The sequence below is a fragment of the Thamnophis elegans genome, chromosome Z, assembly GCF_009769535.1.
Source record: "Thamnophis elegans isolate rThaEle1 chromosome Z, rThaEle1.pri, whole genome shotgun sequence".
Classification (NCBI taxonomy): Eukaryota; Metazoa; Chordata; class Lepidosauria; order Squamata; family Colubridae; genus Thamnophis; species Thamnophis elegans.
The window spans coordinates 130,461,158-130,480,024 of record NC_045558.1 but is presented as its reverse complement, the minus strand read 5'-3'; the positions used below and the strand labels follow the sequence as shown (position 1 = coordinate 130,480,024).

General features: G+C 39.2%; 1 protein-coding gene across 1 annotated transcript; it reads right to left on the bottom strand.

The window, feature by feature from the left end:
- Nucleotides 1-488: 488 nt before the first annotated feature.
- LOC116521794 (vomeronasal type-2 receptor 26-like) lies at nt 489-12,176 on the bottom strand. Its single transcript, XM_032236448.1, has 6 exons — nt 12,001-12,176; nt 11,022-11,313; nt 8,569-9,429; nt 4,248-4,475; nt 3,524-3,650; nt 489-1,390 (listed from the first exon to the last, which is right to left on the bottom strand). Exons 1-6 carry the CDS (start codon nt 12,174-12,176, stop codon nt 489-491), a joined length of 2,586 nt encoding a protein of 861 aa, XP_032092339.1.
- Between the last annotated feature and the right edge of the window lie 6,691 nt (nt 12,177-18,867).

Sequence of the window (18,867 nt, the reverse complement as noted above, 5' to 3'; positions counted from 1 at the left end):
GGATATGTATTATATGCATAGATACAAGTATAACCACACACACACTGTTAGAATGTTCATGACTGGGAGAGACATGGTAATAAGGTCAGCCAATGAATAGGCATAGCAACTAAGTCAGCCAATGGGAGCTTAAACAGGTCTGAGTCTGTGCTGAGAATTGAAACTGAAACAAGACTGATCTCTGTCTGCTTTGAACTGTGAACTGAAAACTCCTCTCCGCTGCTGCCTGTTATTGCTTGTAACTACTACTATGTTGGAGAAAACCTATATTGGTATTGTAACACATCTTCATGTGTTAATATGTAAATAAAGAAGTTAATGAATCCAACTGAATCAGTTATCTGTGTGTGCTTTCTGGGTTTGATTTTTATGTAACAAACTCTGACACACACACACACACACACACACACACACACACACCTCAATACATAGCTAAAACACTATTGACTAATTCAACAGAATTAAGAGCCATCCAGATTTATATTCTTCTAACGATTTTTGGTGCTTAGTCTTTCTTTCTTGTTTAGATCAGGTCTCCATACAATAATAAAACATTTGGGAAAAAAGATGCAAATCAATATTCCAATACTGGAGGATATGATAGAGAAAATCTCCACAGCAACCATATATTTCCCTTTTGTGCTCAGGTATGTTGGAACAAAGGACAACCAGACACTGCAGAAGACTAACATGCTGAAGGTGATAAACTTGGCTTCATTGAAAGCATCAGGCAATTTTCTTGCTAGGAAAGCCACTATGAAGCTAATAAAGGCAAGAAAGCCCATATAGCCCAAGACACAGTAGAACATGTAGTTGGATCCTTCACTGCATTCCAGGACTATTTCTTCCACAATTGAAGTCATGTTTGCATCAGGAAATGGAGGAGATGTTATCAGCCACACTGTGCATATAATTCCTTGAACGAAGGAGCAACTAAATGCTACATACATGGCAAGTTTTTTCCCTACCCACTTGGTGATCTTGGTCCCAGGCTTGGTGGCCATAAAAGCCAGAACCACAATGACAGTTTTGGCTAAAACACAAGAGATGACCACTGAGAAGACAACTCCAAAAGCAGTTTGACGAAGGACACATGTCACCTTGGATGGTTGGCCAATAAATAACAAAGCACAAAGAAAAGATAACAAGAGAGCCACCAAGAGAACATAGGTCAAGTTACGGTTATTGGCTTTAACTAGAGGAGTATCCTGATGTTTAATAAAAATCCAGAAGACTACAGCTGTAATGAAAGAACAGAAAATAGCAGAGCTGGCTAAAATGCTGCCCAACATTTCTTCATACATCAGGAAGGTTAACGCTTTTGGGAGACACAAATCTTGGCTATTGTTTGGGTACTGATCTTCTGAACAATGAAAACAGTCATCCATGTCTAGAAAAAAGAAAAAAAAATATTTTAGAAGCAGGATAGTTCTGAAATCCCATTCACTAATTAAATAAGAAACTAAGAGTCAAATAATACTTGTTGACTTTGAATCTGAAAACCAAACAAATTTCTATAATTTGCACATGTATCTAACATCAGTAATAGCTAACATTGTTAGTTGAGAAGTCATATCTGATCCATCACGACTTCATGGACAACGTTTCTCCAGGCCTTCCTGTCCTCTACCACCTTTGGAGTCCATTTAAGCTCACACCTATTGCTTTGGTGACTCCATCCAGCCACCTCATTCTCTTCCATCCCTTTCTTCTTTTGCCCTCAATCTTTCCCAGAATTAGGCTCTTCTCCAGTGAGTTCTTCCTTCTCATTAGGTGGCCAAAGTACTAGAGTTCCATCTTCAGGATCTGGCCTTCAAAAGAGCAGTCAGGGGTGATCTTCTCTAGGACTGACCGGTTTGATCATCTTGCAGTCCAAGGGACTTGCAGGAGTCTTCTACAGCATCATAGTTCAAAGGCCTCAACTCTTTGATGCTCAGCCTTTCTTATGGTCCAACGTTCACAGCCATACATGCTAATAAGGCAGGACATATATTGCATTTCAAATAAATGAAATTTGAGAATGACTGGAAATTTTTCGTTAGAACCAATCAACATTATTATATTTGCTTTTGGTATATTAAAAAGAAGTCATGATGGGTAGGTTTATGAACTGGTGGTATTTGTAATTGGAATTTGAATTCTTATTTTGTAATTATTCATGATACCTTGAGAACATATGCCTACAGACCCTTTCTGATGATGCTATCAAATGCAGGTAAACTAGACAGTAAATGAACTCCAAAAGTCATCTGGATAAAGTCCAGAATTCAGTAATGGGTCTTAACTCACAAGGTAAAAATCACAACATTAAGAGTCATTTTACTTTTTAGGAGTTTAGAAGATCAAATAATATAAGTGTCAGGTCTGCAGCCATCTTATCTTTTGGATCTTTGACCTGCCACACTTTCTATTATTCTACTATGCGTTTTTTATTGTGGTAAAGTAAGGGGGGGTATTATGGAGTTAGATGATATGTAGCCATAACAGAATTCTTTCTAGAAAGCCAAGGTCATCCCTGATAATAAGGATAGAAAGAAGTCCAATGTGATCTCTGCTTTTGTTTTAATTTGCAGTTGAAATTGTTATTGTGGATTACATAGTTAGCCACATGTTTTGATTAGATTTGACATCATTGTCCATCTATAGAGTATTTCCCATGGATCTGGAATAGGGAAATGTTATTTATATTATGGTTCATTGCACAGTCAGTCAGATGTTTTGACTGAATTTGGCATTTTCATCCACCTATTGAGTCCTTCACAAGAACATGGGATAGGCGGATGTTAATTTTGATGGAGTTAAAGGTATTGTTGGAGGATGTAAGCTGTTCTAAGTAAAGCTCGCATACTGACTTCAATGTATCTTCTTCACTGTATTTCAGCTATTCTTCCAATGCCCTTTTTTCTTCTTCACATGTCTGGTAGAATTGCAACACTACATACTTACCTATTTTCTTTGGTAAGTAGAATCAGTCAACATCACAGCATGCATGAAGCATGATTCATTGCCATCTTTTTTTCTGGCCTTTTTCTCTGGGATTTTAAGTTCTATTGACACCCAATCCCTATTTCAACTATACATATGTGTTGTGGCCCAGCAGGAGCCGTTGGAGCTGCCACCAGACTCTGACAGCGAGGGGCCCTATGAGTTGGCCCTGGAGGATGTGGAGGACCCTGGATAGGGTTCCAACTCCGAGCAGGGTGCAGAGAGACTGGTTGGCCACCAGGTGGTGCCTGAGCCTTGGACCAGTGGGGAGGAGACAAGGGAGAGTGATCCAGAAGCCAGCAGTGAGTTGTTCCTGGATGCACGCCATCGAAGAGATACTCAAAGTCAGGAACAATTATGCAATTACAGGAGGTAATTGCACTCAGCTGGTGGTCATTAGGCTCCCCCCGAGACTATAAAAAAGACTGCTTGTGACACGCCCCTCTTGCAAAAATCAACACATTGACTAAAGAGAACCTAACTAACTTGGCAGGCTGGATTGCTGCCAAGGTTTGTCAGCTTTTTGCATATCTCTTACCTTCCTTGTTAGCAATCTTCCCATCAGGACATTGAAGACAATCATAGCAGCAAAATAGCTTTGATTCTATCCTTTTCTTACTGTATCCCGAGTGGCACTTGTTATTACACAGAGAAAGTGGCTGGACCTATCCATTATGAAAGGAGAGAATGCTTTAAATTGACAAGATTGTGCCTTCATTATCTATTTGCATATTGATTTATTTGTGACACTTTGTGAGAAACCAGAAAGAGAAACCAGAACATCAAAAACAAGATCAGATTCATGTCTAACTTTCCTCTCTCATTTACATAATCCAATCAGGGATTTGTGTCTTAAAGCTAAGTCCCCTTAATCTGTGCATGCACAAAATGTTAAAAAAGGAAAAAAATACATTTCTGCAATGAAAATTGTTCTGCGTATGCACAGAACCAAAAATCAAGATGGCGAACCTGTAGGAGGGCAGGTTCAGGGGTGTGGCAGGCCTGGGTCACTGCTGCTTCCAGCGACCCAGGCTGCCAAGTTACTACCTATTTGGCCAAGCCGGTCCAAACTGCTAGGAACCCATCTCTGGTATATGGAAATAGAAAAAGCCATGGAGGGTTTTATTTCTGAACATAAATGAAAGGTGGGATGTTGCATCTGTAAATATTTCTAACAATAGCAATAGTTAGACTTATATACTGCTTCATAGGGCTTTCAGCAGTGGAATAATTATGGAAAGCAATCTAAAATTTCACCTTACCTGGTTAAATCTCCCAGGCCACACAATAGATTCTTCAGGAGAAGAAAACGTTATCTTTTGATAATCCATGCCATTGATCCCTCCAATTCTGACTCTCAGAAAAGACTGATTTGGAAATATGATCCAGTTCATAAGATCAAACCCAACCTCTAACTCTCCATTCTGATGGAAGGAAACCTTTTCCCCTGCACTGTTATTGAAAGATACCTTCCTTACAAATTGGTTGAGCTAAATGTAAGAAAGAAGAAGAAAACAAAGAGAGCACAGTAGAAATGTGAGTACATAAAGAATAATGTTCCTTGCTCTTTGCAGAATGCAGAGAACAAACCCTTTAAAACAGGTGTCAAACTCAATTTCATTGAGGGCCGTGTTGAGACTGTGGTGACCTTGGGGGGATGGGCAGGCGTGGCCAACTGGGTGGGTGTGGTCATCTTGATGCTACTCACTCAGCATGGCTGACGCGGGTGGGTATAGCCAACCAGGTGGCCATGGCCAGCTTGACACCACTCCTATAACTGCTGGCATGTTTCCTCTTGGCATTGGGTAGAACGGGCTGAAGCTACGCCGTCCCAATTTTTTCTCTTTACACTGGGTTGACCAGGCTGAAGCCACACAGGCCTGATGTTTCCTCTTGACATTGGGTAGTTCAGACCCAAGTGATGCAGATAGACCAGGCTGAAGCAACATGGGCCAGCCTGTTTCATTTTCAAGAATGGCCCCATTGGCTGGATCCAGATATAGCCCATGAGTCTTGTGTTTGACACCCCTCCTTTAAGAGTTTTAAGGGGTGTTGGGAGTATACGCCTAGTGTTGAGTAGGATACACACACACACACACACACACACAAACAACAACAACAACAATAACAACAACACTAGGTCATTGTTGCTTTAAATGAGTGGATGTACTTATCAGGTGTAATTAACTTTACTATAAGAAGGAGTCAAGAGAACTCACTCTCTCTCTCTGCTTGTCCTATGCTTGATGACTTGATGACTGGAATGTGAACTGCGACTGTAAGCTATTGTTTGTTCTTTGAATTGTGTTTGGACTAATATCTACTATCTACTATCACTGCTTGTGAAGCAATTATCAGTAGTAAAGCTACTTGTTTTTACTAGCAGTGTCTGAAACTCTATTCGTGTGTTTCTACTAGCAACATTTTTTCTCTCTAGCTGTACATTCCGCTGCACTACTTTCTGTCTCCCAACAGAGATACCCCTAACAAGGGGTCTAAAAGTAAGGTAATACTGAATGATTATGCTTGTAGTTTTAGTGCATAGGCTTTAGAATAAAACCTACAAAGCAGCACAATTAAATAAAAGTACCAAATCTATGAAAAACAAACAGATAAAAACTGAGAATAAAAAATCCCTGATTCTAATTTATTTCAAGAGAAAAATAAATCGGCCCTTCGACCGATTAGATCGCACAGATTAGGCCTCCTCCGAGTTCCATCCACCAGTCAGTGCCGACTGGCGACTACGTGGAGGAGAGCCTTCTCAGTGGCAGCTCCGACCCTTTGGAACGACCTCCCCGTGGAGATTCGCACCCTCACCACCGTCCAGACCTTCCGCACAGCCCTTAGGATCTGGCTATCCTGTCAGGCCTGGGGATAAGATTCTAATTCGCCCCACCCAAATGTTGAATGAAAGTTGTGTTTTATTGTTTTATTTTTATTTATGCACTGTCTTGTGTTTTTGTTTTGCACCCCCCTTCCCATGTATTGTAAGCCGCCCTGAGTCCCCTCAGGGAAAAGGGCGGCCTATAAATCATAAATAAAATCCTAAAATCCTAAAATCCTAAAATGATTTGAATCAGAATCAGAGTAGAGCTGTAAGGGACCTTGGAGGTCTTCTAATCCTACCCCCTTCTCAAGCAGGACACCCTGTACCATTTAAGACAAGTGGCTGTCCAGTAAAAACCTCCAGTGGTGAAGCACTCACAACTTCAGAGGGCAAGGTCTTCCACTAGTCAATTGTTCTCACTGTTAGGAAGTTTCTCCTTAATTGTAGGTTGCTTCTCTCCTTGGTTAATTTCCTTCCGTTGTTTCTTGTCTTGCCTTCTGGTGCTTTGGGGAAAAAAAGGTGACCCCCTCTTCTTTGTGGCAGCCCCTCAAATACTAGAACACTGTTATCATGTGATCCTGAGTCCTTCTTTTCTCTAGACTAGCCATACCCAATTCCTGCAACCATTCCTTATATGCTTTAGTCCCCAGTCCTTTATTCATCTTAGCTGCTCTTTTCTGACTTTTTCCAAAGTCTTGACATTCTTTTTGTAATGTGTTGACCAAAACTGGATCCAATATAACAGGTGTGGTCTTACTAAGGCTTTATAAATGGTACTAATACTTATTTTATTGTTATGCTTCTGTTTATGCAATCAAGGATTGCATTAGCTTTTTTGGTGCTGCCACTGTCAACTCGTGAAACATTCTTGACCTGCTCTCAAGTTGCCATAGGCAGCAGGATGGGAAAACTGAGCTTCACAGCTGCATCGAAAAACTTCCATTTCAGTCAAAATGAAGCACATTCCAGTGGCAACATCAAGGTCATCTTCAAGGGGATCCACGGTGACCGGAGGGAGTGACTTCTATAATCCGCAAAATTGCTTCATTGGGGAATGTGACTGATGACACATCTTGGAGGGAGGGGGAAACAGGGTCAGAGCCAAAGCATGAATTAAGTGAGGTCATAATTGACTTCACTTGGATCGTGCCAACATGAAGCTCCTAATAAATAACTACATTTCTTTTGAAGCTTGGCTTGAGACTCATGATTTAATTAGGAGGTCGGAACTTTGACAGCCACATAATGCTGACTCATATTTAAGTGGTCAGGCACTAGGTTTAAATGATTGATGTATAATTGTTTCAAGCACATTTGAGTAAGGAGAATATTTGTAACGTAGAAATTATTATATATTATGTAAAGATCTCACTTCCTAAAGAAGATGTGAATACTGGGAAAGGTGAAAATAAACAAATGAAGATGAAAACCAGTAGAAAAGTAGTTGCACTCAGTTATAGTTGCAATGGGTGCACTAATAAAAGACCTGAAAGGTAAGATTCAGGATAATTCATCCTGGAGAAAACCTGTCTACATTGTGGGTAAACATTGACAATTACTTGATAGCACATAATCAATCAAATTCATCAATAAAGTTGTTTTTGAATTTTGCAACAAATATATAATACTTGTTTTTCCAATTTATCCAATAAACTACAAGATCTTGCTTAACTATTTGAGATAAGCTAAAGACAAATTTCAATTTTATTCTAGCAGTTAGTAGTATTCATCTTTTTTCTTTTCTTTAAATTGATTTCCTTAAAAAAATGAATTTGGTAAGTGCTTGGAACTGTAATATTTTAATAATTGGAACTAGGATACATTTTGCAAAACTGCAGCGTGCTTGCAATATAAAGTGGAATGAAATAAATAATCAGAAACATATCACATAGCTCACTCACACTAAAAACATAATTTTAGAGATATGTAGAGAGTTTTGGGCTTAGACAATTTAGAATGTCACCATCTTCAATCCGAACTAGGTATAGTACCTAAAAGCTGCTACAATGTCCACCTGTCAATGAATACTTCAGTTTGAACCACAACGACACACGAGCTCACAATAGATACAAACGTATGGTAAACCGCTCCAAACTTGACTGCACAAAATACAACTTCAGTAATAGAGTGGTCAATGCCTGGAATGCACTACCTGATTGTATGGTTTCTTCCCCAAACTCCACTCACCCCATTCCTAAGCGGTCTTTAAGGGGTGTGTATAAGCGCACCAGAATGCCTACCGTCCCTGTCCTAATATTTGTATTCATTTCATGTATTCATAATCATGTCTATACTTATATCTGTTATCTAATTCATGTTTGACAAAATAAATAAAATGACCATAAAAAATAAAAGGATGACTAGATAAATTTAGGCTGTAAAAAGTCTTGAAGAATAGCATTCTCCACAATCTAGGATCTAGTAGATTACCTGCAAATAGCAATAGCAATAGCAGTTAGACTTATATACCACTTCATAGGGCTTTCAGCCCTCTCTAAGCGGTTTACAGAGTTAGCATATTGCCCCCACAGTCTGGGTCCTCATTTTACCCACCTCGGAAGGATGGAAGGCTGAGTCAACCTTGAGCCGGTGAGATTTGAACCGCCAAACTGCAGCTAACAGTCAGCTGAAGTGGCTGCAGTACTGCACTCTAACCACTGCGCCACCTCGGCTCTTCGATATGATCAGTGCTCTGCAATTTACAGTATCCTTGCTTAGAAGTGACTTAGAATTACTTAGAAGTAATGCTTTACCTTCCATAGATGTTGTTTCAGAAGGTTTAGTTTGGCTTCACGATCTCCTGCTCGGTATCTGAATATGGATTCCTGGATGTCATGCAGAGCATGTGCCACTGCAAAGACTGCATTGTAGACACTGTAGCTGTGGCTAGTCATGCCCATCTCAAATACAGTTGAAGGAAGATTTCCCAGTTTTTCTTCACCAGTGCAGATGCCTGAATCTTCCTCCCCATTCATGGAGTTGGTGAAGGAACATTCAAATGCATTTTCCCAGAAGAGCTTGATAATGGCATCTTCCTTTTTCATGTTAGGCTTTCTCATCTGAAGAAATTCCTGGAATCCCAAAACCTCCCCTGAGTGAATTGCAAAGGAGAGAGCACCGTGGAGGAAGTCTATGTCGTCATTCCTTTGGAAGGGAAGTGATGTGAAATGCATCTGAGCTGTCAGCACCCACACTTTAACTTTTTCCAATAATGGTACATCTTCCACTTGGGATATGGTGGGGATTATCCTCAAAATAATCATATCTTCAGCTTCGCCATGGATTAACACTACATTAGCAGAGCTTCTCATAATAACTTTGAAAGTTTCAATCCCAGCTTCCACAGAAGAGAAAATATTATTGGAATAAGTAATTACTGGCAAAGTTTCAGTGAAAGCAAAACAGATGCCACTCACGGAAAACAGGGGTACAACGTCTTGCACAAACCTTTCACCATTCTCATTATTTGAATATAGCATCCCAATCCACGTCCACTTGAAGTGGAGCATCAATTGAAGAATTCCATTGTATTCATGGTGCACATTTGGGAACATCTGTTGATGTAAAACAACCTGCACCTTTTTATTTATCTCCGGAGTTGAGCCATAGATGAACTGAAGAAAGAGATGGAAAAGCAAGATAGAGGGAAAATCATCTTCAAGGTTAGGCAAAACAAAAGCCAGGGATTAGAAATTAAAATGGTGATTTAAAGCTTCCATTGTAGCCATACTTTGCATATGACAGTGAAAGTGTTAAGGGAAGTAACTGAGAAATTATGAAATGTCTAGTTTTCCATGGAAATACATGAGCAGAAGATATGTAGAATTTAATTACATATTGTGACGTTTTGTCAGTCCCTGCCTAAGAAAGTCTGCTCTAATGAAATTGATTCAGTGGTAATGTTTCCATCAGATCATCCTGCATTTCATGAAACAACTATATGTGCATCTTATTAATAAAGCAGAACTTAGAGTGCAATCTCTAGTTTTGAATATGATACATGTTGAAAACAATTACTTTCAGAGATAATAAAGTGCACGCAACAGGTTCAGTGGTCGATTCGTTTGCAGATTGTTTGGGTCTAGTATATTTATTTTTATACCCTATGAATTTTAACTGGGTTTTTTTCTCCACAATTCAATTTACAAACTGCATTTTTCTTCTCATTTTATTTCACATTTTTCTTTCATTTCTTTCTTTTTATAAAGAGCATGTAAGAGAAAGGATTACTTTAAAATTTAAGATAACAATAATGTTGATGCTATGATTTTTGGCAGCTGCCAAAAAAGCCAACACAGTTCTAGGCTGCATAAACAGAGGAAAAGAGTCAAGATCACGTGAAGTGTTAATACCACTTTATAATGCCCTGATAAGGCCATACTTGGAATACTGCATTCAGTTTTGATCGCAACAATGTAAAAAAATATGTGGAGACTCTAGAAAGAGAGCAGAGAAGAGCAACAAAGATGATTGGGGATCTGGAGACTAAAACATATGAAGAATGGTTGGAGGAACTGGGTATGTCTAGTTTAATGAAAAGAAGGACTAGGGGAAACATGATAGCAGTGTTCCAATATCTCTGGGGCTGCCACAAAGAAGAGGGAGTCAAACTATTATCCAAAGCACCTGAGGGTACAACAAGAAGCAATGGGTGGAAACTAATCAAGGAGAGAAGCAATTTAGAACTGAGGAGAAATTTCCTGACAGTTAGAACAATCAATCAGTGGAACAACTTGTGAATGCCCCAACACTGTAAGTTTTTAAGAAGATGTTGGATATCCATTTGTCTGAAGTGGTGTAGGGTTTCCTGCCTAGGCAGGGGGTTGGCCTAGAAGACCTCCAAGGTCCCTTCCAACTCTGTTATTTTATTTCACAGTTTGTTTATATAATAACCCTTGAAATAAGTGGAGATATAAAACAAGGAATATCAGGTAAGATAGTCTATGAGAAGTCTAAGCATCTCTAACCCAAAAAGAATGATATCAAACAGGTAAACAATTTACAATAAAAAGAATAAACTGGGCCTAAGTAAGTCTATTAATAATATATAACTAATTAAATCAAGCAAACTAAATAGTTTAAGCCTTTGCAAGATACAATGGACTCATTTATTCCCTGACTCTCTCACCCCATGACAAACGAACATTACAGGAAGGAAAAAATGAATGACTTCAAAAACTTCATTTTTTCTCTGATGGCATTGTACCTGTGGCATCTTGTAGAGGGATAGGATGGTGTCCAGGTGGTCTCCAACTGCAGATGTTGGTCCTCCAATGACAGCTATTGGTCTTTTCTGCATGTCACACCTGTAGTTTGGGATGAATCTATCCTGGCTGGAGAACAGTTCTAACAAGGCACGATAGGTCCACGTGGGATTAAAATAGCTGTTATAGATATGGAAGCCCAGGGTGTGATTGGGTAAAATGTGAGAGTTTTCATTGATCTCCTTGACTGCAAATTGCAAAGCTAAGAATTGCTGATACATTGGTGTCATCACTCTGAAAGGAAAATCATACACATAGTTCAAGAAATGACAATTAGCAGAGTTCAAGTGTAACAGATTTTTAAAGAATTGGTATTCATGTCCATGAATGTGGGGAAATATTGTCACTTTCAGCTGGACGTTTCTCACCAATTTTTACAAGCTCAGCACTGTAAACATTTGATATGTAATGGTTAAACTAATGATTTCTGTCCCCCTCCCCCTGCATAAATTCTTTTGTAATGCTATTTTCAACTGGAAAATAACTTTGGAGCACATAATATTTGAAATACATGGTGTTGAAGCACATACCAGCACAGTGGTTTCTTAAAATACTTTGTTCATTATTTTTTTTTGCATATTAACATGAAATCACAATTTAGCCAGATTCTTTATTTTTATCTGTTTAGTTTTCAATTTTATCCTGATCATCATTACAGTAAAAAATTCTAAACATTAGTATATATTGAATAAAATATAATTCATTATCTAGATTTATGAAAGGGACACAGATGTGTTCCCTTCTTTGAAAATATCTGTTGGACCCACAAAATGTTAGGGTGATGGGAAGTCACAGCTCAACAAATATAAATTTGTATATATAATTTTTTCTGATTTCTGAATGTTATTCACTGCCTATGAGGAAACCATCTCAGACAAGATTCCATATGAATATGTGTATCTGTGTTTCAAATAAAATTACAGGATTTCATCAAAGAGATTACTAGAAGGTGTTTCACTGAAGTCCATCTCTGTATAGAATATGTAGATCTTAGACAAAATGCCTATGACAACGAAGTCCCCAGGTTCATATTGCTGGTGAAGAAAAGGGAGAGGTTCACTTATGCTGCATTTAGCATTGGAAATCATGCACACCATTCGGGGTAAAAGCACTATAATTAATGCTTCAAATACCACCATTCTGAATGAAGCAGCTTTTCTTTAAGCCAATTCATGTCTCCCAGATCTGTCTTTCATTAATTCAGATGGGCCAAGTCCCAGCATAAGTCACAATGATCAGAGTTCAGAACCCAGTTTGGAATATTGAGTTCAGAGTTCAGAATCCAGTTTGGAATATTGTGTTGCATTTTCTCATTACCTTTTTATTTTGTTGTATTTCATTTCTGTTCAACCTGCTTGAGGGCCATGAGGCACTCAGAAGTTATTATGGTTAAATGGATAATTATAGAGGAAGAATTACCAACTGAACATTATAAATACATCATAAATAGGAAAGCTCATTGGATATTTCCCATCAAAAATCTTTCTTTTTGTTTTCCAGGGAATTAGGTGATAACCCTTTTTGAAGTGGTTCAATCAGATTCCTGGAATTGAAAATGGACATTGAAGTATAATTAAACTAGTAATTAAAGATAAATTTAAAGGTTTCCCTTGCACATATGTGATAGTTGTTCCCGACTCTAGGGAGCGGTGCTCATCTCCGTTTCAAAGCCGAAGAGCCAGCGCTGTCCGAAGACGTCCCCGTGGTCATGTGGCTAGCATGACTAAATGCCGAAGGTTCACGGAGCACTGTTACCTTCCCAGCAAAGTTTTCTACTTACATTTTTATGGGCTTTCAAACTGCTAGGTTAGCACAAGCTGGGACAAGCAACAGGGGCTCACTCCATTATGCGGTGCTAGGGATTCGAACCACGGAACTGCCGACCTTGCTGATCGACAAGTTCAGTATCTTAGCCACCGAGCCAGTGTGTCCCTTTTAAATTAGTAATTACATTGAGGATATTATCAATATGTAATCAAAAGTTCTACAAAATAAGAAAGAAAACAGAACTGAAAGAAATATAAAACACTGACATTTATTTAGTATCAGTTTATCTAAGTTACAAAGGAGACTTCTCTGTGTAATGTGTCTTCATGCTTCTGGAATTAAGGAGAAACTTCCTAACAGTGAGAACAATTAACTAGTTGAACAGCTTGCCTTCAGAAGTTGCATGTGCTTCAACACAGGATTTTTAAGACGAGACTGTACAGCCACTTTTCTGAAATTGTTTAGGGTTTCCTGCTTGAGCAGGGAGTTGGACTAGAAGACCTCCAAGGTCCCTTCCAGCTCTATTCTAATTGATTGATTGATTAATATCAATCAACAAACTTGTGCTCAACCCGGATAAGACCGAGTGGCTGTTGTGTTTCCCTCCCGCCAATTTGGCAAATATTCCATCTCTCAGGCTGGGGGGTCAAACATTATACCCCTCAGACAGGGTCCGCAACTTGGGAGTCCTCCTGGACCCACAGCTGACCTTCGAACACCATTTGTCAGCTGTGACCAGGGGGGCATTTGCCCAGGTTCGCCTGGTGCACCAGTTGCGCCCCTACCTGAACTGGGAGGCTCTCACAACAGTCACTCGTGCCCTTGTGACCTCTAGGCTGGAGTACTGCAATGTGCTCTACATGGGGCTGCCCTTGAGGAGTATTCGGTGACTTCAGCTAGTCCAGAATGCAGCCGCGCGAGCGATCGTGGGTGCACCTCGCTTCACCCACGTAACACCTATCCTCCGCGAGCTGCGCTGGCTACCTGTCGATCTCCGGATACGCTTCAAGGTGCTACTTGCCACCTATAAAGCCCTTCATGGTAGTGGGTCTGGGTACTTGAGAGACCGCCTACTGCCGATCACCGATCACCTCCACATGACCCATTAGATCTCATCGTTTAGGCCTCCTCCGAGTTCCATCCGCTGGCCAATGCCGACTGGCCACCACGCGGAGGAGAGCCTTCTCGGTGGTAGCCCCAACCCAATGGAACGATCTCCCCTTGGAGCTTCGTACCCTCACCACCCTCCAGACCTTCCGCACAGCCCTTAGAATCTGGCTATCCCGTCAGGCCTGGGGCTAAAGATTGTAACCCGCCCGAATGGTATGAATGTTGCGTTTTAACCATGTACTGTCTTATATGTAAAAGTCTGTCCCCCCCCCCTTCCTTTTGATTGTGAGCCGCCCTGAGTCCCTCCAGGGAAAAGGGCGGCATACAAATAAACTAAACTAAACTAAACTAAACTAATATGGAAAGAATAAGAATGCACTGGATATGTTGGCATGCATATTTTAACATATCAGACAAATCTGGACATCTTTTAATATTACAATTTTAATATTTATATTAAATATTTTAAATAATAATCAGTGTGTTTCTAATTTGATTTATTTTGTGCTACCAAGTCATTGTCAATTCTTAGTAAATGCATAGATATATTCTCCCAATGATGATCTGCCTCAAATCTGGTCTCCCATGTCTTCTAATGGTAACACAGATTGGACAACCATTTGACTGAATGGTATTGGGTCTCCTTCTTGAGCAAGGGAATTGGACTAGAAGATATTCAAGGCCTCTTCCAACTCTCTGTTATTCTGTTATTCTCACTGTCAGGGTTACTGTCAAGTAACACCCCCAACAAAAGAAGAGTCTGAGGCTTGAAGTTCCTCAAAGTTCCATTTTATTAGAGAGGTCATATTGGGAAAACCCGAATCTGAAAGTTTCCAGGTTTTCCCCACCGAAATGAAAGTCCAAATCCCTGCCCAGCACCCACATGTCCATCACATGGCCCAATCAGGCACCTTCCCAACTGGAGATGCCTCCCAGTCATATCCTTCCAGGTGCAGGGCATGGTGTCCTTGACTCTCTGAGAAAGGAATGTTATTATGACTTTATATCTGCCATACTCCATATAATCCCCACTCCCATTTTCTCACAACATTAAATGTGGCCGGCCTGAAGGCCCAATGCAAAAGATTCCAGGTATGACACTCACCTCCCTGCTCTTCATTCTATTTGCTTTCTTCCATTTCCAGCTTCTTCCTCTTTTCTTAGCATTAATTCAATCCAAGTGTTTATTTTATATTTCTTAGATAATGTAAGCAATATTTTAAAGGGTTAGCTCGAAACTGCACTAGGTTGGAAGAACAACTTCTACTCATATGATGTGGGTTTGTCCTTTTGTCAACTCAGTTGACTTAATATCAATCATCTTCTCAGTATTTTCAATGACCTGAAGATAACAGCTTATGTGGCAAAAAGTGTATAACTAACAATTATATCAAAAATTAAATTTATTGAGAATGGTGGATACAGACAGATTGACAGATGCTAAAATGACCTAAACCTCAAACTTATAATCTTTGACAATATGTACTTGGTTTCCATTTATGAATTGGTTGCTCTTGAAGTAACAGAAAGGCAGAGCTGTATTATTCAGTAGTCAAAGTTTAATGTTTGTTTTTTCAAATTGAGATAAAGTATTACCAACCAGCTATACTCAATATAAAATAGAATAGAATTCTTTATTGGCGAAGTGTGATTGGACATACAAGGAATTTGTCTTTGGTGCATATGCTCTCAATATACATAAGGAAAATAAAATAGAATGCATTCATCAAGAATCATAAGATATAACACTTAGTGATAGTCATAGGTTAGTAATAAGCAATCAATTTATACTAAGAAACAAATAAAACAATGTACATTTTAAGGATACAAGCAACATGGTTATAGTCATAAGTGAAAAGAGATAGATACTAGGAAGGAAGATTAGAATAATGGTAATACAGCCAGTAGATAATTTGACATTTTTGTGGGGATTAGTTGTTTAGCAGAGTGATGGCATTCGGGAAAAAAACTGTCCTTGACTAAACTGTGTCTAGTTGTTCTCGTGTGCAGTGTCCTGTAGAGTCATTTTGTGGATAGAAGTATATGTCCTAGATTCTGATTTTCTGGGGTTCTTAAAGCAGGTATGGAAATGAAAAAGAATTTCTACAGAACCTGGAAGCTTGTATGAAAAACATGGAATTCCACACGCCAGCAGGTTCTTTTACAGAATTGCAAGTTCCAAGGAATGTTTGAAAATGTGCCCTGTTCAAATCTTCAAGGCATTCTATTTAATTCCATTTTTTGACATTTTGTTTACAAGCTAGGCAATAAATAATTCCAACATCCTTATTCACACATACTGAGGAATATACTCCAAAAAGTTCAACAATGCTTACAACAATACATGAGTATAGGATTGGTGATTCTTTTTTTAAAAAAGGAAAGGCTATCCAGTATTATATTCTTGCCTTATATTTTTTACTCTTAGCTGTTCTTTCTTGTTGAGATCAGGCCTCAACATAAGAATGTAGTATTTAGGGGAAAAGATACAAATCAATAAACCAGCACTGGAAGTTATAATTGAGAAGATCTCCACAGCAACCATATATTTTCCCTTGGTGCTCAAGTATGTTGGAATAAAGGACAATCAGACACTACAGAAGGCCAACATACTGAGGGTGATAAACTTAGCTTCATTGAAAGCATCAGGCAATTTCCTTGCCAGGAAAGCCACTGTAAAGCTAACAAAGGCAAGGAAGCCCATATATCCCAAGACACAGTAGAACATGTAGGCAGATCCTTCGTTACATTCCAGAACTATTTCTTCTGCCATGGATCTCATGTCAACATCTGGGAATGGGGGAGAGGTGGAAAGCCATGTAGCACATATAATACCCTCAATAAAGGAGCAGCAAGATACTATGAAGAAGCCTAGTCTTTTCCCTACCCATTTGCTCATCTTGGAACCTGGCTGGGTGGATATGAAAGCTATAACCACAATGATGGTTTTGGCCAAAACACAAGAAATGGCCACTGAGAATATAATGGCAAAAGCAGTTTGACGAAGGATGCACATCACTTTGGAAGGTTGGCCAATGAATAATAAAGAACAAAGGAAAGACAAAATGAGAGCAACAAGGAGGATATAGGTGAGAGTTAGGTTGTTGGCTTTGACTATGGGAGTATCTTGATACTTAACAAATATCCAAAGAACTACAGCAGTGATTGAAGAAAAGAAGAGAATAAAACTGGTCAAAACTATTCCCAAAGTTTCTTCATACATCAAGAATGTTACAGCTTTGAAGAGACATAAGTCCTGATTCTGATTTGGATACTGATCTTGTTGACATTCCAAACAATCATTCATGTCTGCAAAGAAAATCAGATTAGAAATATGATGGTCTTGGAGATGCATTAAAAGGAGCAAATGAAAGGCCTGTGATTAGGGCAGCTAGCTTAATATCTAAAAGATGAAGTTTTGTAATTTTCCTAAACTATTCTGTAGTTTCTGCAGTCAGAAAGGACTAAGAGAAGATTTGCCATTCAAGAATTTTGGGAGGCCAAATGGGAGCAGGTTAAGTTCATTTATGAAAACAAAAAGAAAAAGAATAACTTGTTGTTTTACACATGATTGTAGATAAACATTGATTTTAATAATTCTGGTTGACATGGACATAGGTGTATTATATTTATGAATTTGTGCTTTATTAGTCACTAACTGATAACCTGGTGAAGCCTAGATATGTATTTATCCCAATCATATATTAGAGGGAGCCCCCTTGTGGAGTACTGTGAAGCCATTACTATGGCAACTCCACTGTGCTGTACAGGACAAGCCATTTTAAGGTACAACAGGCTTATCTTAACAGAACTTGAATCCAAAATGCACATTATCACTGTCAAAAGTACTGTGACTTGCAACTATAGATATAATACAGTCGTTTTCATTTCAGCAGCCCTGACGTTCTAGAGTTATGTTGAAACACACACAGAGAGACACACAGACACACACACACACCGAGAGGTGTTAGCGGTGTCTTACCCCCACAGTATTTATTTCCAGAGAATAAGTCATCTATGTACCAATTTAGTTGAAATAATTTTGTATTTATTTCTTTCTTTGAAACAGATGAGAGGACATGCATGCAAACCCTTGCTCGTGATGCTAATAGATGTAGTTCAAGAACCTGCATAGTCAGGGGTGAGATTCAGCCAGGTCGGACCGGGTCAGGCAAACTGGTAGCTCCGACAATCAGCTGGGGAGGAAACCAGTTCATTCTAATGATCAGGTGGGCTCACCCACCCATCCCTGCCCTTTACTTACCTATACCCTCTCAGCTGATTCACACAGCACAGCAGATTGCCATGCCCTAGCTGTGTTACTCCCCAGAAGTAGCATGGAAGGTACATTTTGTTAAAACTATGCACGTGTGGGGAGCGTGCATCAGGTGCATGCACACGTAGAATGGGCATGTGCGAAGCACATTATCACTGAACTGGTTGTTAAACTGGCAGAGAGGTGAAATCAAAATTCATCTGGAAAACTAATTAGTAACAGTAGTGCTACATGCTATACAGTTCATAAGCAAAAGCAATAATTTATTTTCTAAGTGAGGGATGATCCCCAAACTTCAAGTAATATATTAGCATCCTACAGTATATGACAACTCTTACCTTCCTGGTTGGCAATCTTCCCTTCTGGACACTTAAGGCAATCATAGCAGCAAAATGGCTTCCCTTCTAATTTGTTCTTACTATATCCTGAATGACATTTGCTATTACAGAGAGAAAGTGGCTGGGACTGTCCATAATAAAGAAGAGAATGAATGTGATTGTCAGAAAATGCTTCTGAATGAACCAGACTAGATAGACTAATATTTATAAACTTACCTCATATTACTTCCTATTGTATGGTTTAATATTTAGTGTTAATTAGAGAATATTTTGTGTTAATTAGAGAAACAGAATAGG